This window comes from Manis javanica, chromosome 3 (assembly GCF_040802235.1).
Source record: "Manis javanica isolate MJ-LG chromosome 3, MJ_LKY, whole genome shotgun sequence".
Lineage (NCBI taxonomy): Eukaryota > Metazoa > Chordata > Mammalia > Pholidota > Manidae > Manis > Manis javanica.
The window spans coordinates 120,336,975-120,358,898 of record NC_133158.1 but is presented as its reverse complement, the minus strand read 5'-3'; the positions used below and the strand labels follow the sequence as shown (position 1 = coordinate 120,358,898).

At 36.6% G+C, this 21,924-nt stretch overlaps 1 protein-coding gene across 4 annotated transcripts; it reads right to left on the bottom strand.

The window, feature by feature from the left end:
- Positions 1-2,404: 2,404 nt before the first annotated feature.
- TBCCD1 (TBCC domain containing 1) lies at positions 2,405-21,402 on the bottom strand. 4 transcript variants are annotated; one of them, XM_017643194.3, is made up of 9 exons: positions 21,319-21,367; positions 19,344-19,411; positions 18,765-19,143; positions 16,889-17,044; positions 13,266-13,632; positions 11,279-11,465; positions 10,639-11,136; positions 5,177-5,328; positions 2,405-2,981 (listed from the first exon to the last, which is right to left on the bottom strand). In XM_017643194.3, the coding sequence occupies exons 2-8, from the start codon at positions 19,391-19,393 to the stop codon at positions 5,199-5,201; spliced, it is 1,767 nt and encodes a 588-aa protein (XP_017498683.3). In that variant the 5' UTR covers positions 19,394-19,411; positions 21,319-21,367; the 3' UTR covers positions 2,405-2,981; positions 5,177-5,198. The 4 variants fall into 4 exon arrangements, with proteins under 4 accessions (XP_017498683.3, XP_036880108.2, XP_036880107.1 ...); XM_037024213.2 differs by having other exon boundaries at positions 13,266-13,359; XM_037024212.2 differs by having other exon boundaries at positions 19,349-19,411; positions 21,319-21,347.
- Between the last annotated feature and the right edge of the window lie 522 nt (positions 21,403-21,924).

The window sequence follows — 21,924 nt, the reverse complement described above, 5'->3', positions numbered from 1 at the left end:
ATCACAGAATGGCATGGGAAACTGAGATGGAGCAGAATACGTGATCCCAAAAAATGCCACTTAGGCATGTGGATTATTTAGAACTGAAAGGAAACAAGACCCAGGGATTTAAAAAAAAACTTTTAACTCTCCTTTGGCTACCTAAAAAAATTTAGACAGGGAGCCAGACCCAGAAAGAGAGCTATTACTGGAGATAACTTTTTATCTGAATGACTTATCTGTATGGCAGGGCAAACATCTGCTATTCTTACTGTCCTATGAATGACCCTCCTTTCCTTTGAAACCCCAAGCTTCTATCCCATTCCACAGCTCATATAACCCTCAACTGCCTGACTTGTCTTTGGGTCCTCTATCCTTATGGGACTCCCTTACATACATAACTAAGTTTCTTTTTCTCTTGTTAACCTGTCAATTTAATTAACAGACCAGCCAAAAGAACATAAAAGGTAGAAGAAAAGTACTTTCTTCCCCCACAATATCTTTTTTTAAAATTTTGGTATCAATATAAAATCACATGAGCAACATTGTGGTTACTAGATTCCCCCCATTATCAAGTCCCGACCACATATCCTATTGCAGTCACTGTCCATCAGTGTAGTAAGATGCTATAGAGTCACTACTTGTCTTCTCTGTGCTATACTGCCTTCCCTGTGCCACCCCCTACATTATGTGTGCTAATCATAATGCCCCTTATTCCCCTTCTCCCTCCCTGCCTAGCCACCCTCCCCAGCCCCTTTCCCTTTGGCAACTGTTAGTCCGTTTTTGGGTTTTGAGTCTGCAGCTGTTTTGTTCCTTCAGTTTTTGCTTTGTTCTTATGCTCCACAGGTGAGTGAAATCATTTGGTACTTGTCTTTCCCACCTGGCTTATTTCACTAATACCCTCTAGCTCCATCCATGTTGTTGTAAATGGTAGGATTTTTCTTATGGCTGAATAATATTCCATTGCTTATGTACCACATCTTTATCCATTTATCTACTGATGGACATTTAGGTTGCTTCCATATCTTGGCTACTGTAAATAGTGCTGTGATAAACATAGGGGTGCATATGTCTTTTTGAAACTGGGATCCTACATTCTTAGGGTAAATTCCTAGGAGTGGAATTCCTGGGTCAAATATTTTTCTATTTTTAGTTTTTTGAGGAACCTTCATACTGCTTTTCACAATGGTTGAACTAGTTTACATAGCCACCAGCAGTATAGGAGGGAGGGCTCCCCTTTCTCCACATCCTCGCCAGCATTGGTTGATCCTATTCTTTTCGATGTTGGTCATCCTAACTGGTGCGAGGTGGTATCTCATTGTGGTTTTAATTTGCATTTTCCTGATAATTAGCGATGTGGAGCATCTTTTCACGTGCCTGTTGGCCATCTTAATTTCTTTGGAGAAATGTCTGTTCATATCCTCCGCTCATTTATTAATTGGATTATTTGCTTTATCGGTGTTGAGGTGTGTGAGTTCTTTATATATTTTGGATGTTAACCCCTTGTTAGATATGTCATTTATAAATATATTCTCCCATAATGTAGGATGCCTTTTTGTTCTGCTGATGGTGTTCTTTGCTGTATAGAAGCTTTTTGGCATGATGTAGTCCCATTTGTTCATTTTTTATTTTGTTTCCCTTACCTGGGGAAATAGATGCATTCAGGAAAAAGTTGCTCGTATTTATATTCAAGAGAGTTTTGCCTATGTTTTCTTCTAAGGGTTTTATCATTTCATGACTTACATTCAGGTCTTTGATCCATTTCGAGTTTACTTTTGTGTATGGGGTTAGACAATAATCCAGTTTCATTCCCTTATATGTAGCTGTTCAGTTTTGCCAACACCAGCTGTTGAAGAGGCTGTCATTTTCCCATTGTATGTCCATGGCTCCTTTATCTTATATTAATTGACCATATATGCTTGAGTTTATATCTAGGCTCTCTAGTCTGTTCCATTGGTCTATGGGTCTGTTCTTGTGCCAGTACCAAATTGTCTTGATCACTGTGGCTTTGTAGTAGCACTTGAAGTCGGGGAGTGTAATCCCGCCCCACCCCACCGCTTTATTCTTACTTCTCAGGATTGCTTTGGCTATTCAGGGTCTTTTGTGGTTCCATATGAATTTTAGAACTATTTGCTCTAGTTTGTTGAAGAATGCTGTTGGTATTTTGATAGGGATTGCACTGAATCTGTAGATTACTTTAGGCAGGATGGCCATTTTGACAATATTAATTCTTCCAATCCATGAGCATGGGATGTGTTTCCATTTATTGGTACCTTCTTTAATTTCTCTCATGAGTGTCTTGTAGTTTTCAGGGTGTAGGTCTTTCACTTTCTTGGTTAGGTTTATTCCTAGGTATTTTATTATACCCACAATATCTTTTTAAAAATTAAAGTAAAGCTTCACCATTTTATCAAAAGGAGAAAACTACTTTTTAGATTTTTTTTATTGAAAATCTGAAGCAGAAAATGAAAAATAAAGATTTCACACAATTTCATTGCTTCATACTTTCAGGACTAAAATACATTTGTATAAAACTATTTCTACTATATTTATACACCAACAAATAATATATTCTTTCCAATTGCTTTTTAAAAGGAGCATCTTCTTTTTAAATAGTTACAAAGAACTATAAAACTCTTATTTAACTCTACAAAGGATGAAACCCTTTCATCATACAAAGTAAAATGTGAAGTTCCCTTGCAAATCTACTCTCACTTTAGTATTAACATATACACAATGGAACTAACTTCATCAACTTTTTTATTTTGGCATCACAAAGATGAGCTTTCTGATGGTCTATAAACAATATGTTTATATAATGTAAGTTTAGCTAAAATTCAATCTAAATAGTAATACATGAGACATGAGTGTGGAATGGAAATCAAGGAAAGGTCTTAAATAGGAAGAAAATACCCCCAAAGTCTTTTAAGCAGCAAGAGCATCTTCCGAATTTAGTTTCAAGACATGCACTATCTTCCATTCTCCTTCATGTTTCCAGAGTCCTGAAGATAACCAAAGAAAAGTATTATTAAAATTTTCTATTGCCTTCAGGCAAATAATATGGAAAACCCTTGCATTTATAACATCACATAAATCAAGGTCAGGTGATAGTTTAGAATGATAAAACACATACGTATAAAGTTAATTATATCCTTTTTTCTGAGGGCCACATTAGTTCATAATAGAAGAAAAGGAATTCATACATAGACATAAAAGTGTGTGAGGCTATGGGGATCAGTCTAAGCTAAAGTTTTGCCTTCTTATGGTTCCCATTCTGTTGTATAATCTTCATCAGATTTACAATTCTTAATCTCAGCATCTATTAAATAAATATTATAAAATTCTTTTTTTTTATAACAAGTAATACACACTTTAAGAATGCAAATAATATACAAAGGACATAATAAAGAGTAAGTTTTCATAGCTTTGGAAACAATTCAGTAGTTCCTCGGAAAGCTAAACATATTTGCACTTCTAGATATATACACAAGAGAAATGAACATATGTCTTGTACACAAAAGTACATAGTAGTATTATTCATAATAACTGAAAAGTGGAAACAACTCAAATCTCCATCAACTGATGAATAGATAAAGTGCAGTATATCCCCAGAATGGAATATTATACAGTAACAAAAGGAATGGGGTACTGACACATGCTACAACATGGATGAACCTTGAAAAGATTAAGCTAAAACAAAGGCCACATGTTATATGATTCCATTTATATGAACTGTCCCACGTGGAGAAATCAAGAGACAAAAAACAGATTAGTGGTCACCGGGAATCGGGTGAAGAGGATATATATACTGGAGTATAAAGAAATGGGGAATGACTGTCAATGCATATGGGGTTTATTTTTAGGACGATGGAGATGTTCTGGATTTGTTAATGGTGATAGTTGTACAAACCGGTGGACACAGTAAAATGCGCTGAATCTTTCACTGTAAAAAGGTGAATTTTATGGCATGTGAATTACATCTCAGTAAGAATTAAGTTTTCTTGCACCCTAGACAAGGAATCTCATTTCTCAAAGATAAACACTATTAATGCTTTCTTTATATCCTTTCAGAAATTTTTTAGGAATGTAATAGTATACAAATATATGTAATAACCCATTTCTTTTTTCAAACACACAAGGCAACATTTTACTCCCCAACTTTTTGCCGTCATCCACCAATCCTCCAATCTTTAGAGGTCACTCTGTATCAACACATACAGGTATACTTCACTCTTTTTAAAGATGGACTCTGTGACATGGATGAATCAACTCATTAGGCAGCAGCCCTGTACTGAGAAACATTTAGGCTGTTTCTAGTTCATAGCTATTTGAAAAAATGCTTCATAAGTATACCTGTAAGATAAACTTTAAGAAATGAAAATGTAAGTCAAAGCATGTGTGCATTTAAAACTTTGAATTTCTCAAACTACCTACCGAGAGGTTGCACAAACTTACATTTTCCCCAATAAAAAATTAAATGTCCTACCAGTTTTTGATCCTTTTGATCTGTCAAATGACAGATAAGAAATAGTATCTTATATTTCTTTAATTTTAAATGAAAGTATCTTTGAGTTTGTAAGAATTTTTCTGTGAACTATGTATTTATATCCATTGTCTATTTTTCTAGTCTTTAAAAATACCTTAAAACAATAAAGTAAATTAATTTCTATTTTAAAAAGAATGCTATATATTTGGATTAAATAACTTTCAGAAAATGTCTGTATTCATGTTCTCTTTTATTTAATCTGTAATCTCTTAAGAGTTCAGTATTCAAATCTTCATTTGGATTATGTTATTAATGCTTATATACACAATTAACAAAGATCAGCTAATTCGTTAATTGGTTTATGTGTGGGTGATAGGAAAGAAGAAAGATGTGACAGAATGGGGAATAAAACTTAAAGTTATGTATGGGGAAAGTATTATCTTTGGACAGTACAACTTGGGTCAGACAAGAAGCAAAAAAGACAAAACTTGGCTACTGTATTTGCCCATAATCCTATAGGCTCCACCTGAATATTTCGGTTGGTCTTCTCTCTCTAAAATGCAGTAAATATAAATATGTAAAGGTCTGTTGGTGGGAGTGATGAAAAAAAGAACTGGCAATGGTGCTAGCACAATATTCTGTACAGTTTTTCATTCCCTTATAAGACTTGCACAAAATAACTTTTAAATGGTCTACATTATAAATGCCTACCAGTGCAGCTAACACAGGAGTCTTATCCTGCTGCTTGTTTGGAGCCTGCTGCAGGGGGCACAAGGCTGTCCAGCTGTTGGCGATGCCCTGTATTAATCAACCACTCATAAAACTTGTTCTCCACAAGTACCTGGAATTGCTTCCTTTGGTCCCTAAAATTGTAATAAGGAACAGAATGAATGTAAAAACACTAATTTATATTAATTTTATTCCAAGTGATTATGAAAGTTTAATGCAACAAATCTTGTCATTTCTAGTTATCCATTTGTCCTCTCCAAATAACTGCTGTTTAGTTCTGTACATTGGATTACCATAAAAAAAAAAAAAGACTGCTCAGATACAATGCCCTCTGTGTAAGGACTTGTAATTAAATACTCTGTTCTACTATGGTTATTCACTTCATAGATATCTCCTGAGAACCATGGATGCAGGGTAGTGTTCTGACTAATGGGGATAAATGCATAAAGAGAAAAGAGAAGGCTTCTGTCTGGGCAGGTCTGTGCTGAATGACTCCAGAGGGTACCATTCACACAGTGATTTCTGCTCCTTGAGAACTGTACATTTTAGTATGGAAGATGGGTAATAAATAAAATAAATATATGCGAATGTAACTGATACAGGAGTACTGGAATAGAGAGTATTGGGAATGCTATTTTAGAAGAAGAATGGACAAGGCCTAAGATGACATCTTAAGTAGAGGTCTGAATGAAGTGATGTATGAAACAAAATAAATATGTGGAAAAGAACATTCCAGGCAGAAGAACCACAAAGTGCAAAGGCTTTAAAGTGAAAGCATATTTAATATGTTCAAGATAAGAAAGAGAAGCGTAGCTCCAGACAGCCAAGAGATAGTGCATTAGCACTATTAGCTAGGCCTTGGTGTGGCTAGGCTCTGGCCTGGCCATGGCGCTCTTCTGATGAACACAAAAGAATCCCACGGAACGCTAACATTAGACATGGGTGCTATGACATGATGACAGATCAAGGAAAGAACAAGATCACTCCATTATCATCTTGAGAGATGATAGCAAAAAACAGAAACATTCTGTGGTCCAAACCACAAAATTCACCAAACCTCACCTTTTCATGGCTAATGAGTGACTGCTGTTCCTTTTTATTTACAGTTTTAACTTTACTTTATTCCTTTTGCCTTTGATATAAAAATTAAGATACAAAAAATGAATCACAGAATTACCCTCCCTTCCAGATAGTACCCAACCCACAAGAAAGCCTTGCTTTCTAGAAACCTCCCCCAAATCACCTAACACAAGCCAAAATCTAAGTTTTGAAAATTACCTTTTTACCAATATGAAACAAGTTCTCTCCTTCCTTGCAATGAATAATAAAATCCAACTTTATTCTACAGATTTATTCCTGGTGGTCTTTGGCTGGAGTCAATGACTAGGTAATAGCAAAACTGTTACATAGTGAGAGGGGAGTGAATGAGGAAAAAAATGGCAGAAAATGAGGCAGAGAGGGCCTGGTAGGTAAAGTAAAGGTTTTAGGTTTTATTCCAAGTATGATGGGAAATAATTAGAAGGGTCAGAGCAGGGAAATGATATGATCTAATCACTTTTAAAGGATCATGTTGGCAATTTGTTTTCAAACCTGTCAATAATTCTTGTGTTCCTAAATTCCCATAGTTAAATGGAGTGCTTTTTCTTGTTTCTGATGTTATCATGGATCTCACCACTTGAATACACAATGATTCAGAATCAACATTTATTAAATGCTTATGATAATCTAGATTCTGTACATGTGTATAAGCTTTTCATGTGTAAGAAAATCTAGGCATTTAAGTACTAAAGCATTTAAACAAAAGAATTGCTTTAAAAGGATTTGTTTCCAATGGTCAATCATTTTTATATAACATCATTATAATGATTATATTATACAGTAGTCCTCCCTTATCTGCAGTTTCATTTTCCACAGTTTCAGTCACCTGCAGTCACCCACAATCTGGAAGCAGATGATCCTCCTATGACTGGTTGTCAGAAGGTCAGTGGCAGCCAAATACTATATCATAATGCCTATGTCATTCACCTCAGTTCAACTCAGCACACAGGCATTTTATAATCTCACATCACCACAAGAAGGGTAAATACAGTACAGTAAGATACTATGAGAGATCACATTTATGTAACTTTTATTATAGTATAATTGTTCTACTTTATTATTATTGCTCTTAATCTCACCATGCCTAATTTAAACCTTATCACAGATATGTATACATAGGAAAAAACATAGTATATATATATAAGGTCTGGTATCGTCTACAGTTTCAGGCATCCACTGAGGGTCCTAGAACATATCCCTTGCAGATAAGGGGCAAGGTTGTGTGTATTATATTATATTATATTATATTATTTATATATCATATCATATATTATATTATATATATTAAATTATATCATATTATATTATATATATATTAAATTATATTTATATTTACATGACAGTAGTTCACAGAAAACAAAAAAGATACTAGGAACCCAGGTCTTGGAACCAGACTGAGTAGGTGTAAATCCTGGCTCCTGTGTGACTCTGGGTAAACTACTTAAATCTCTCTGTTCCTCAGTCTCCTCATTTATGGTAGGGTATTGTTAGGAAGAACAAATGAGTTAATACACATAAAGTGTTAAGAATAGTACTTGGTACGTAGTAAGTACTCTGCTAAGCTGAGAATGACTGATCAATACTATTAGTACCTTGGTGGCTCATTCCATGAGATATAAGCTAGGTGGAATGTTTGTAACAGATAACAGCAGCATTATTATGAAGGATTACCAGGTAAAACATGAGTTATAACTGATTTTGATCTTTGTATTTTTGGCAGGTAGCAACTGGTTTAAAGAGTTTAAATGCAATTATCTAACAAAATATTATGTATTTCATTTCTTAATTCACATGATGAAAACAAAACAATGAGAATATATTAAGGAAATACCATGGCTGGATCAAGTATTTTTTCAATTACTATTTCTCTTAAAACAAAGTTAATTCTAACAGGTCAGGTCTCAGATATTCTGGGTAAACAATCTCACCTAGAAGATGTTTTCTCAAATACACATCACTAAACACATTCCTTACACTCATATTCATACATATAATACAGCACACACTACTATGCACATTGTCTCAACATACACATCTTATTAAACTTTCGTATCAATCTCATTAGGTGGAAAATATACTTTGTATGTGATACCAATAAGAGCCAGAGTGGTGTGGCAGTACTAATTCCTGAGTCTAGCACTTTCCACTATAAAATGGGCTCAGCTATTCAAAGAACAATATTAATTTTAAAATCTCATAAAAATAAGAGATCTAATTAAAATAAGCATTTTTATTCATATATGAAATAGCAGCTCTAGATACCAGAAACAGAAACATTTTTGGAATGGCTGCTATTTTCCAAGATAATCACAACCAGGAAAAATCCAAAAAACTAGTATCAGGCAAATGAATCCAATTATTAAAGTAAGAGTTTTCTAAGTCTTAAAGAAATGGGTTATAATGATCAAGATATTATCAGGACATATGACACTTCATGTAAAAATCCCCCAGAAGAACTTGATACCCTTTTCTGAAACTAACTCTAGCTCTCAAATAGACAATGTTGTAGAAGAAGCAACCTTCTACTTTTGGAACTATAATGTTCCCCATTTTCCTTTCCTAATATATCTAACAAAATTTGATTATATACCAAATAGCTCTATAAACAATAATTACTTATTCTGAGCATCCACTACTTTTTAGTTGTACATGCTATCCTGTACAGAAGAAAACTTATATACAAAAGATTTGTTTTAACAACGAATCTTTACATGTGCCCCAACCAGAGTATCTGAGCTCTTGGTCAACGTCTGCTTGTAAACCTGGTTCATCACCACCAGGTGGTGCATCCTAGGGGCCACATGAGTATTACAAACAATCTTAGCCCTTCTGGTTGTCCCTTCAACTATTTAAGGAAAAAAGAAATGAATGAAAAACAACCATATGAGGTTACACATGACTACATTTACACACATCTAAAATTAGATACACATGAGGTTTAAAAAATGTTAGATATAGGTATTGGGTAAAGAGATGTTTATTATTCTCTACATGTTTCAAAAGTTTCTAAGCTGGGCTTCAATTTTTGGAGTCATTGATTTTCTTGTCTTTTTCACAAAATCTTGCACCAAGTTCTGCCTCCTATCAAAGTGTTTCTGGTCTCCAGCCTCTTTTTCTCCACTCTAGTCCGGTATTTTGGTCTAGACTATTGCAATATTACCCTGATATCCCTCTTCCAATTCCCTCTAGCCAGTGGATCTTCATATGTGCCAATCACATTTTTTAATCTGTCATGGCATCTAATAAACTAGTTTGCACATTGCATTCTATAAATGCTCCTGAATAAATAAAATAGATTTCTGAACTTTATTCCACTGTTCAAAACCAGTTAATGGCTCCTACTGCTTTATTCCACTTAAATCTAACTTTCACTGCCTGGCATTCAAGATTCTACATCATCTGGCTCAATCTATCATCCAAGCTTAAGTACCACTACTCCATACCAGAATCTTGGTTCAACAGATTTACAGGATACCTAAGGTCTACCTGTGCTTCCACATCTGCTCCTATAGTTCTGTTGGAAGTATTCTGCCCAGTGCTTGCTTCCTCTCAGAAGTCTGCTCATTCTTCCAGATCCAACACACATTCTGCTTCCTCCATAGATCATCCCTGATTACCTACACTGATGTTTTCTGAATCTCTATAAACCATATAGTATATGTTTAAAGACGAATACCCTTGAAATAAAATGTTGTGGTGGACATAATAAACCACAATCATCTACTATCACAAGCACATTATTAAAAATAAAGTTTCTGAGTACCCCAAAAGTAGGAAGGAAACAATCTCAGAACAAAAGGAAATATTTTACATTGACTAAATTTAGCTTTATTTTAAAACTCTGTATGTATGTTTCACATTTTACCATGGATTTGGAAAAACTCTGACAAAAACTGGCATTAGTCTACAGGCCAGCATTAAGAATCCACCCTTGGAGAATCTGTCTGTGATGTGGTAGAGCCAAGAAATCTGCATTGTTAACAAGCTCCTTGAATGATTCTGATGCACAACGAAGTTTGAGAACTACCAGTATAGTGTAGAGAAGTAAACTAAGAGCTATAATGGATCCATTTAAGTATTAGATTATGTGGCATATTCTATATATTATCCTGTCATTCACATAAGTCTTCTATCTGACAACTAATTAAGTTTCTAGAAGGGAGTCTAATGCTTGAGTATCCACTTGCTCCCAACCCTCAACCAAACAGCACCTGGCACACTGACCTTACCAAAAGACACACATTATCTTTATTACTACGTTAGCACATCTATAAACATGTGCAGATTAATTTGCTTTCTCATTAAGTTTTACATAAGACAAATTATTACTTCTAGCAAATACTTACTTTGTCAAATGAGCCTCTTTCACAGTTTTCTGCCAGATTTGTATCTTCTGTTCTCTTTGCCCCAGTGCTTTCTGGTATGCAGCTGGAAGACCCCCAGGTATCTCTGTTGTGTCTCCTTGCATTTCAAAGGGAATAATAAATACATAGAATTCACAAGGCGGCAAGAGTTGGAAGACACTTGTGTTGCTATTCTCTCGGCACACAATCATTGGATTATCCCAATAGTTAGGCACAGTAGCAAGCCCAGTCCTGGCCATATGGTCCTCCAGCATTGGGTAATGGGTATGAAAAGGGGCAAAAGTTACTGTCCGGTTCCCAGAGAGAACAAGTGGGCGGGTAGGCGTCAGAATATGAAAGATGCAACCTGTGGTAGAAGAGATGGACAAACGATGGCAAACAGCAATGACCTTAACACTGTCACAGCTGTGGAGGTGAAGAGCAGTCTGTATAGGGCCCAGGACAAAGGTGCTATTCCTGCATTTCTCAATTGTCACAGACCTGCAAGAAAAAAGTAGGTAAATTCCTCTGGATGAGAGTAAGATTTAAAAAAATATAACTACAATATTAGTCACTGAGAACTTATCAATCATAGTCCATAGAAAATGTCAAAATGTCAGAACACTATGAAAATTGTGCTTACCGTAAGGGAGAGAGCAGATATATAAAAGATTCGTTGCAACGATGAATTTTTACATGTGCCCCTACAAGAGTATCTGAGCTCTTGGCCAATGTCTGCTTGTAAACCTGGCTCATCACCACCAGGCGGTGCATCCTAGGGGCCACATGAGTATTACAAGCAATCTTAGCCCTTCTGGTCGTCCCTTCAACTATTTAAGGAAAATAAAATGAAATAGTTTCAAATAAAAAAAAACAACCAACCATATGAGGTTACACATGACTACATGTATACTCATCTAAAATTAGATACACATGAGGTTTAAAAAATGTTAGTTCTAGGTATTTTGTAAAGAGGTGTTTACTATTCTCTGTACTTTTCTGTATGTTTCAAATATTTGATAATTTTTTATAAAAAAATTTTGAAATCCATAATCCACTCAGGACTGCCTACAGATCTAAGATTTTTATCACATCTACCCTTCAAGTTAAGTAGTGTGCCTAAGGTCATATGGCTAGTAATGGAAGAGCTGGCCCAACTCAAATATGTTCTTCTCCAAGATGCCCACCCTTAAATAACCTCTTTAAATTGCCATGATACTAATTCTGAACCCCTCCCAAGTTACTTATCACATCATTCCATGAATTGTATTTGAGTTCATGCCTTTACTTCCAAGACCATTACTAAATGAGAGCACATCTTTCTCTTGTATACAATGAGTTACACAAACTTACACTAAAAAAAAAAATCTATGCAGGCTGGCCTACTAACACAGTCTCACCATTCTGTGACTAGTTTATTAGACTGTATGTCCCTGTAAGTCATCAGGACACTCTTGTAAAGAATACTGGCCAAGTCTGTAGAGGTCACATAAGTATGCTGTTACTCTTCTAAAACAATTCTCATTGTTTCCTTTTATTAGGTAAGTAATACCTGGTTAGTGTAGAAAAATTTTAAATACTGGTAGTAAAAGACATGAAAATTATCTGTAATCCTACTATCTAACACTGTTAACATTTTAGTAAAATTCTAAGAGGTTAGATAGCCTTCTTTCTCCTACTAGTGCCTATCCTAACAATGTTTCAAAACTTACTTGCACCTATATTCTTTATCAACATTAAGAATTATGTGGTATCTCCTATATATTTATGGGTGCCTTACATATCTGACAATCTTTGACCTCATCCTAGAGAAATAGCTTGGTTGGATATAGAATTCCTAGAGCACAATCCTTTTGTTCAAGATTCTATAGAATCTTGTTGTTCAACTATTTTGTTTTTAGCATAGCAATTTGATACAGAACTGGTTTTGGTTTTTTTTTACATTGGCATGGAACCTATTTTTTCTTTACTTTGAAATACAGAGATTGTAGAAGTATATGCTAGGTTTTTTTCATTAACTGTGCCCAGTATTTGCCTCAGTGTAGGAACCTACTTCTCTTTAATCTTATATCTGGGCCCTTTGCCTCTTAAAACATACCTGGGCCCCAAGAAGTTGCATCGTACCTGAACCTATCCCTTTAGCCACTGCTGGATTATCAGGAATAGATAACTGATGCAACCAAGACCAGATTCTCCCTACTGTAAATTAAAATTTCCTTTTTAGAAATATCTAGTCTGCTTGTATCTGTGTAGAAAAAAGGACCTCATCTCTACACTGTCTCTCTGAGATTGTTACTGTGGAATGGCCAAATTTTGCTGTGGTGCATAGAAAAAAGGAAAGCCTCAAGCAAATGAGTGAGGGAAGGAACGAGTTGGAAAAGAGAAAAGCAGAGCAAAGAGAGCTCTAACTGAAGTTGGAGTTCTAGTAACTGAAACCAAAACAACCTGGACTGACAAATTAACTGAGACTATTCCTGCCTTGACAGAAAAGTCATATACAAACAAAAAGATGTTCCCTTTTTCTGTTTTATAGTTCTTTTACAGAGGAAATGTGATCCTTAGTTCACAGAAAACACTATGTTTCTTAACTTGCCATTCAATTTAATATAGATTAAAGTATTAAAGAATACCTTGGTGAGCCCACGCCAATTTCTTTCCAGACTTGAGACAAGCAGAGGTACCAAATGGGTTCCCAGTCAAACAGGCTCTCAACCAGGCTTCCAGCTTGTAGAAAGAAAAGGCCTTAGAGATCTTTGAAAAGCCACTTTCTGCATGCAGTGGTCGCCACAGTGCAAGTTCATGAAGTGGATATATCTTTCTGGCTCTACTCACTGTACCCTCAATAAGAAAGCTGAGTGCCCCGACAGCTTCTCGAGAGACCAGACTACTACAGGTCGAATGAAATGATGCAGTGAGTTGTTCTGGATCTAAAAGCAGCTCAAGGAGATCTGACAGATGATCATAGACAAAAGCATGGTGACTATAATCATTCCAATTCTAAAAAATACCAAAAGAAAGACTCTTAACAGAATGAAGAGATTCCATAAGACCTGAAACATTTATATTTTAATTAATGTGTATTTATATTTGCCTCACCCCAATTAAAACATCTAAGGTAGTTATATAAATCTTACAAAGATTCTTTATGTATGTGGTAGGTATAAACAGATTCTCTAACTTAACTTAATTCAAAAGTAATACTAATTAGCTAACCCTCAGGGTGTGCCAAGCACTAACTGTTACACAAACTTTAACATACTCCTAGCAACAATCTTACACTAGATGCCATTACCTTGGCCGTTTTACAAATGAGGAAATGTATTACAAATTACAAAATACAGAAAGATTAAACTTGCCCAAGGTCACACAGCTACTACTCTTAAAAGTTCAGATCAAACATAAAAATAACCACCTTGGACACTTACTCGACGAAGCATTGGATTTCTTTATTTACCTTCTCAAATTACAGAAGGAATTTCAAATTCCACTGGATGAAACAAGGCAATGGTTTTACAGTAACCAGATTTAAGATGTAACTTTGGGACAAGCTTTCAGTTGGCAGATGTCCCAATAACTTGGCTCATTTGACAGATACTTTCTGAGTAACTCTCATGAGGGATGAGCAGTGTTAAGTAATGAATTATGCAAATTGAATTAAGGTATAGTTCCTGTCCTCAAGGTATAGTTCCTGTGTCTACGAAGGGAAAAACACAATACACATAAATAACTATAACACAATGAGATAAGACCTACAGCAGAGATCTATTAAGACATTCTATAAGCATGAGAGGAGCAAGAACTCTACTTGGGGGAAAAAAATCATAATGGAATACTATTTGAATAGATTCTTGACTGATGTTGCCAGCTCTACAAACAGATAAGGAGAAAAGACATTCTGGGCCTAGGCAATAGCATGTGCAAAGGCCAAAAGTAAAATTACCTGCTGTGTTTAGAGAACTGGAGTTTCTGGGTGGGGTGTAGGAAGCATGCTGGTAAGTGGCAAGTGAAGTTAAATGGTAGTCAGGGACCAATTATGAAAGGCCTTGCACGAAATACTAAAATATCTGGACTTTATTTTGTGTGCCAGGAACTTTCAAGCTATTTTCTAAATAATCATACCTTTTTTCTGTTTAATAAATTCTCATTTGGATGCCAAAGAACATACCATAGCAGAGCTGTCCATAGCCTCACCTGCTCTTCTTCCCTATTGCTGAATTCACCTTGCCCACAGTAGGCCCTGGCTCCATGGAGTACAAGATGAAAACACAATGACAATGAGCATTCACTGATGGAGTTTCAATTGGAGATGGATATGATCCATCTGCATTTTAAAGTACAGTGTATTATGTGGACTGTAGACTAAAAGAAGGGTGATCTAGTAGGACATAATTACAGGAATCGAGGCAAAAAAAGAAATACATTACAGCCTATAAAAGAGGAAGAAAAGGAAGAGATTTTTTAAGATTTTTGGAGGCAGAATCAGTTATCACTTAATAACTAACTAGGTATGGGTGGTGAGAGAAAGAACATGAGTGGCTGGTGGCAACTGTCATTACATTGGCACAGGGAGTATGTTAGTTCAAGTAAAGTGAGTGTTTACTATAGGGACACACAGTCACCTCCCAAACTGAAACAGGTCTCATCAGAACTGGAATTGGACAGCCATCTCAAATCGGGTTCTCTCTCAGAGGCCTGTGTCTCTCTGCATGTCTATTCCCTTCTCTTCTTTTTCTCTGATTACTTCAGAGTTTCTAATGCCTCAAAACTCCAGGTCATTCATGAACACAGTGGCTATTTGGGTCCCAGTGCCACATGAGCTGTTGGGTCAAGCACTCATCATCAATTGGTCATTTCTTCAGTCCCTGAGGGCACTGACTGGGTCATCATTTCAAATTAGATGAATCTCAAATACATACCAATGAATGGGTTACTCTAGTCACGTGTCCAGCCCTGGTCCAATCAGTTATTGGAAGAGGTCATGCTACAGCACAAACTAGAGTCACCATTTACTACCATTACTATGCAAAAGTCTCATGGTAATATTTTACTTAATTCTCACAGCTATTCAGAAATAGGCATTATCACCTCCATTTAGAGAAAAGAAGCCAAGGTCTGGAAAACTTAATTGACTTGCCTAATATCATGTGATATTCACTGATAGATCTGATTTGAATGCAGGGTACCCTCATTCAAAATACCATTTCTAAATGGTGCCCATTTAGCTGGAATTACATGTATGAAGTACAGGTGATGATTGGTATCTCTAATACATCTGGACTTAGGCATTCTGAATTTAAGGTATAGATAGTATTTATGTGAAGAAGGAAATCTAGAATGGAGACAAACTCAAGAGTCACTGAGATATATGAAGCCATGGGAAGAGAAAGAATTACACTTAATTATGTTGAATGAGAAGAAACAACTGCCACAGGCAGAATCCTGAGAGAATAGTGGTCTATAATGGCCAGAGGGAGGGAGGCTCCTGAAGACTGAGAAAGAAGAATGAGAAACAGAACCAAGAGGGAACAGTATCATGGAAAATAAGGGTAGACAGATTTATCTGAAAAAGGAGATTATGAAAGGGCCAGAGCGGTTTATTTTTTTAACTTTAGAATACTTTTAAAGGGCCTGCACATGTTAATAATATTGAGATCTATGTTTTACTTAAATTTTTTCAAAATACTTTTACACAAACAGGTAAAAACATTTCGGTTTTCTTTACCAAAACAGAAAGAAGATATAAGATATTTTCTAAAACTCACAATGTGAGGCAGTTAAATTTAACTTCTTGGTTATCACATATAAAATTGCTTACACATGCTGAGCTCAAGCATACTTATTAAGCATATTAAACACATTAGAAGATTCTTTTATAAAATTTTTTTAGATTTCAGCAGACTTTGAAAACATTACACTTTCTCATTTACCCTAACAAGGCAAATAAGTAAATTTAAATTCATTAACATTTGCAAAAATGGGAATGCTAATAAGCATATACTGAATGATTCGCCCAAAAATCATGTAAGTAATTTTTGTATCATTGAAGGAACTGAAATTACTTCTCTATTTTGATTAAGATTACATACTGGTTTTGTTTTAAAATTTGGAAAAAAAAGCAAAAGCAAAGCAAACAAAAATAAATCAGCAGACTATAAGTTTATATAAGTAATCCAAACATAATTTTTAATGAAGTCAAACCATGTCCCTCACAAACTGTCTCTTTCAGATAAATAAACCAAAATTTAAATGGTACCTTAATATGACAACTGGATTTCTCAGTCAGGTCAGGAGACTGGGATCTGTTTCTGGGACCAGGCCACTCTTCTCCAATCAAAGAGGTCCTCAGAGAGACCTTGTTTAACTGCTGTATGTATAGGAAGAGCAGGAATTGTAGGGTGTCCACTGAAAGCTGTCCAAGAAGAAAATAAATGAGGAACACATGTCCTAAAAGCACATCAATCACTAGTCTATAACTAAGTAAATACAGTAAATTCGGAACTTTTTGCTGATCTTATGAAGACAAATGTAAAAACACTCTTAGCATTTGATATATATGTCTCTGATACTAAGATGGGAGTTTCTAAAAATAATTAAACTGGAGTTACTTATCTATGGCCACAGACATTCTGTCCCAAAACTGATGAAGAGGAAAGGAGGAAGTGTATCATTTTTAAACGTATACTATTTTTAAAGCTTAAAATTGCAGTTAAACAAAGCAAAACGGTAGGAACAAAATAGCAATAGACTCAGACACCGAGAAGGGATTAGTGGTTACCAAAGGGGAGGGGTTGGGGAGGATAGATGGGGAGGGGGAAGGGGATTAAGGGACATTATAATTCAAAATCACAATATAGGTAGGTCACAGGGACAGTCGTATAGCACGGAGAAGACAATTAATGACTCTATAACATCTTACTACGTTGATAGTGACCACAATGGAGGGGGTGAGGACTCGATAATACGGGTGCATGTTGAAGCACTATGTTGTGTATGTGAAACCATCATAAGATTGTACATCAATGATACTTTAATTTAAAAAATTGTAGTTAAAAAAAAAACCTTAGCAATTTAGATAAATAGATGGAAGAAAGGAAGGAGGCAATTTAGTCATGACACATGTTAGTTTATCCTAAGCACACAGACCTACCAAGGAAGTTTAGGATATCAGCACAACAACTGAAACTGTATGTAATTTTTTAGCATATGTATGTTTTGCTGGGGAGCAGGCCTCAAGTTTTCATCAAATTTGGGTCCCCAAACAAGTAGACATAAAGGGCCAGGCCACAGCCTAGCAGAGAGCCATACCTAAGTAGCAGTCTACATGTAAAATAAGCAAGAAATAAACCTTTGTTACTGCAAGCCACTGGAATTTCATTTGTTTGTTTTTAACTGCAGCAAAGCTAACATAATAGTGGCTCTAAAAACAGAAGATGCCTAGAGCCCTGAGTCATTGCCCAGACAACAGCAGCCTAGAGACCCATCCAACCAGATGCCCTGTGTTGGAATGCTGCATGAATGAGAAATAAACTGTTATTGTGCTAAGCCACTGAAATGCTGGGTTTGCTTGTTACTGTAATTGGCCTACTTTGATTAATATATTTTCTCTGTGAAGTCTTTCTTGCTCACCAGAATTAATCAGTCTCTTCTCTACTCTACTTCTGTACTTTATGCATACTTTTATTATTGTACATTCCACACTACTAAATAGCTTTTTCATACATACCAGCTTCTCCTACTAGTCCATGAGCTCCATGAGTGCTGAGATGCTGTTCTAATCATCTTTGAATGTCAGCACATAGCAGTTGCTCACTTAAAAACAGTCAGGTGCTCTGATTGTAACATATCAGTGGTTCACAAGCACTCACTTGCCTCAAAGTATTTTTAACATCAATGAAAATATTTCTGTCTTTCAATTACAGGGTTCCTATAACATTATTGTTTTGGAAGTAGGTGAATAAGGATGGCTAAGGATGGACTAATTCATTAAATACTGCCAAACTGGTGATGCTAAAACTCAAATGGTCCTTTGGGCTCACAATGGTCATTACCCTAAAACTGCAGATACTAGTACAAAAATAAAAAAGTTTACTTCCCAAAGTTACTAAAAACACATATGTATAAATCTATACCTGATTTCTTTGCTTTTCGACTTCCTCCTCAGACATACAATTGGACAGAATCTCAGACCATTCCAGGCGCTCCTCTGGTGTCTTCACTACAAGACTATCAAATATTTCAAAGTAAAGCCATGCTAGATCCTTAGTCAACTGCAGCTTCCCACATGCAATGTGCCTCCATGTAGACCAGTACAGGCGTGGGTAAGCTCCCTCTGTGGCCCGGGTTCGCACATAGGTGGATATCTTCCTGAGATAATGAAGACTGAACTTGGATGGAGGGGGTACCTGCAAGGCACCCACTATAAAGGGTTCTGCTTTCACCCAGAGGAGAACTCCGGACTGATCCATATTACCTCTAAGGACATCTGTGTGAGAAAGCTTCTTTTCATACCTAGGAAACAAAGTTTCTTCACAAATTGATTTGAAACAAAACTCATTTATACATTTTTCCGTAAGGTTATCAGTCTCTTAAATGTACTGTCTGTTTAAAAAGTAGATTTAGTTTATCAACCAAGAGCAGAATATATATTTAGCTAGAATCTCATTACAGTCTATTTGAGCAAGAAAATTTTTGTGATGAAACAAAATTACCTTACTTGATTGTTTAAAGTGCTTGTTCTAGGAAGAGTATGGAAACACATGAGGTATGAGTTGGATCCCTGTTCAGGACAGAAATAAGAAATGGGAAAAAGAGTCATCCTACCACAGGAACCCTGCTCTATCATGAAGGGGAATACTAGTCAAAATAAGGGGAATACAACTCCAGAGTCATATTACTTACACATAAAGCATGTATTAGCTGAGCTTCATATAAGCTCAGAATGAAATACTTTAATGCAAAGTAGTAGACAAGAATGTTCATGAAAAGGTAGCCTGCAAAAACAGAGCAAGTAAAAACATCTTTATTCTCTGTAACAGTGAAACTGTTATGGCATATTCTATTGTGCTTAGTTTGCTGCAGTATTTTTAGATTTTGTTTGTTTTTTTGTTGTGACAATATATGATTTTCATGGAATATTTATAAATTATCTAAAAATAGAAAGGGAGGAAATCACATAAAGTGAAACTAGTTATATTTTATTGGACTTCCTTCTTTTTTCCTACAGATTGGATATTAGCTTTTGAATTTGCAGTTGTGACAATACCATATATACAATTCTGTACTATTCTGTTTCATAGCAGTCTAAAAACACATACCCCAATTTATTCACCTGTTCACCTATTTTCAGACATTTAGTAGGTTTAAAATTTTTCATAAAAATAAGATAGGAAAATACTGGTCATTGTTGAAGGCAGGTGATAAGTACATGGCACTCATTTAACTGCTCTACTTTTGAGTATGTTGAAATTTTCCACTATAAAAAGTTTAAATGTTTTCACTCTTACCAATTATAATTACCATCTTTCTGCATAAATGTTTTCTGCATTATGATTTTCCAGAGAAAATTTTCATCTATGTATTTGTGAAATGAAGTAACTGACATTTCCAAAGCTCCTGACATATATTTCCATTGTATTCCAAAGTGATTGTATCAGATCGTACCATTATTTGACCAGTGTCCTCTTCATTCAGCACTCATCTGTATTTAAGTAACCATTTAAAATATATATATATAACTAATGAAAACTGTTTTATTGCTATTATTGTATTTTATATTTGATTCTAAGAAAATCGAGCTTCTTTGGGGAATAATCTGTTTAAAAAATAACTGACATCAATTGAGTGCTTTCTATGTGCCAGGCAGCACGCTAAATACTTTGTGTTCTTCACCTCCTTTCATCCTCACAGCCACCTGGAAACACAATCATATGATTATCCCATTTTCAGATGAGAAAACCGAGGCTTAGAGAACATAAGGGACTTACCCAAAGCACAGCACTGTATTAGAATTCAAGTCTGTCTGACTTGAGAACTGTGTTATTTACAAATGTACTTTAGGAAGCCGGTCTGGGAGAAACACTGAAAAATGGCAGTGGATTCAGAAAAGGATTACCAGAATGAATGGCCTTAAAGGTGAGGCCCTGTAAGGGCTAGGTGAAGGAACTCGGGCGCATGAACCCAGGAGGTGGGTGTGAAAGAATAAATGGCATCTGTCTTCGAATACTGGGATGGCTTAGCGTCGCTCTGGGTAAAACCAGATAATGAAAGTCGTGTGAGGAAGAGTTCGCCCCAATAGGAAAGGAACTAGGCTGCTCGGTGAGGTACTGAGGTCCAGTCCCTAAAGAACGCAATCAAAGGGCAGAACCTGGGGATGAACCCTCTACCTCTGACACTCGAGAGGGATAAATTCGTGAACATAAATTTGGGTTCCCCGTGGCGCGCCGGGGTGGGTCAGGGTTTTCAGGAGCGGAGAAGGGCGCGAGGCTAAGGCGGACCTCCCGCGGCTTCCCGGTCACGTCGGACGGATGCTGTCCGGGTCGCCCCAGCGCTCCGACCGGACTTAGGGAAAAGAGAAGCTTTAGCTGATAGGGTCCACGGTGGACCAGAGACCTGGCGAGCGCGAAGGCCACCTCCCCAACCGGAGCCTGAAACCCCGACCTCTCAAGCGCCCGCCAACGCCGTTACCTGGAAAAGCAGGCGCCGCTCCACCGTCCCTTGCCGCCGCGCCCCGAGCTCCGCGGGTCTGGCCCGCCCCTCGCCCGCCGCCGCACCCACCGCGCAAGCGCGAGGCCTAGCACCACTGAGAAGACGACGTTCCTAGAGCGGCCGACTGCCGCTTCCGCGGTGTGAGACAAACTTCGTGGAAGCTAAGAGTCCTGGATGCTGGGGCCTGCAGCCAGACCTCGCCTCTTTATCGTGTAACGTCTTCCAACTCAGTGGAGTATCAAGCTTTCTATTGCTCCACAGAACTGTAGTCAGCCAATAGCTGCTGGTAAAGTCAGCACGCTTTGATCAGTATAATAATGGCAGTTTACATTTATAGAGTGTTTCTTACAGGCTGGGCACTGTGTAAAGCCCCCTGATGTGTATTATCTCAGTGTAACCGAGAGCATTTAAGTACATTTATTTTAATGATGAAGAAACTAGAGTGTGGAGACGTAAAAGTAACACATCCTTAAGGTCACATAACAAGAGATAGCCGAGATACAAACCCAGGCCTTCTAAAGTGAAAGCCTCCAGGGTTAACGCCTTAACTCTTTAGCTTTCCCGCCTTCTTTTAGTTTTTTGAAT

Coding starts and splice junctions, on each gene's coding strand:
- TBCCD1 (XM_017643194.3), bottom strand. CDS start 19,393: ATGTGTTTCCATACTCTTCCTAGAACAAGCACTTTAAACAATCAAGTA. Junction 13,633..16,888: donor AATCCAGTTGTCATATTAAG/GTACCATTTAAA, acceptor GGTATTTTTTAG/AATTGGAATGATTATAGTCA. Junction 11,137..11,278: donor TATCTGCTCTCTCCCTTACG/GTAAGCACAATT, acceptor TTTTTCTTGCAG/GTCTGTGACAATTGAGAAAT.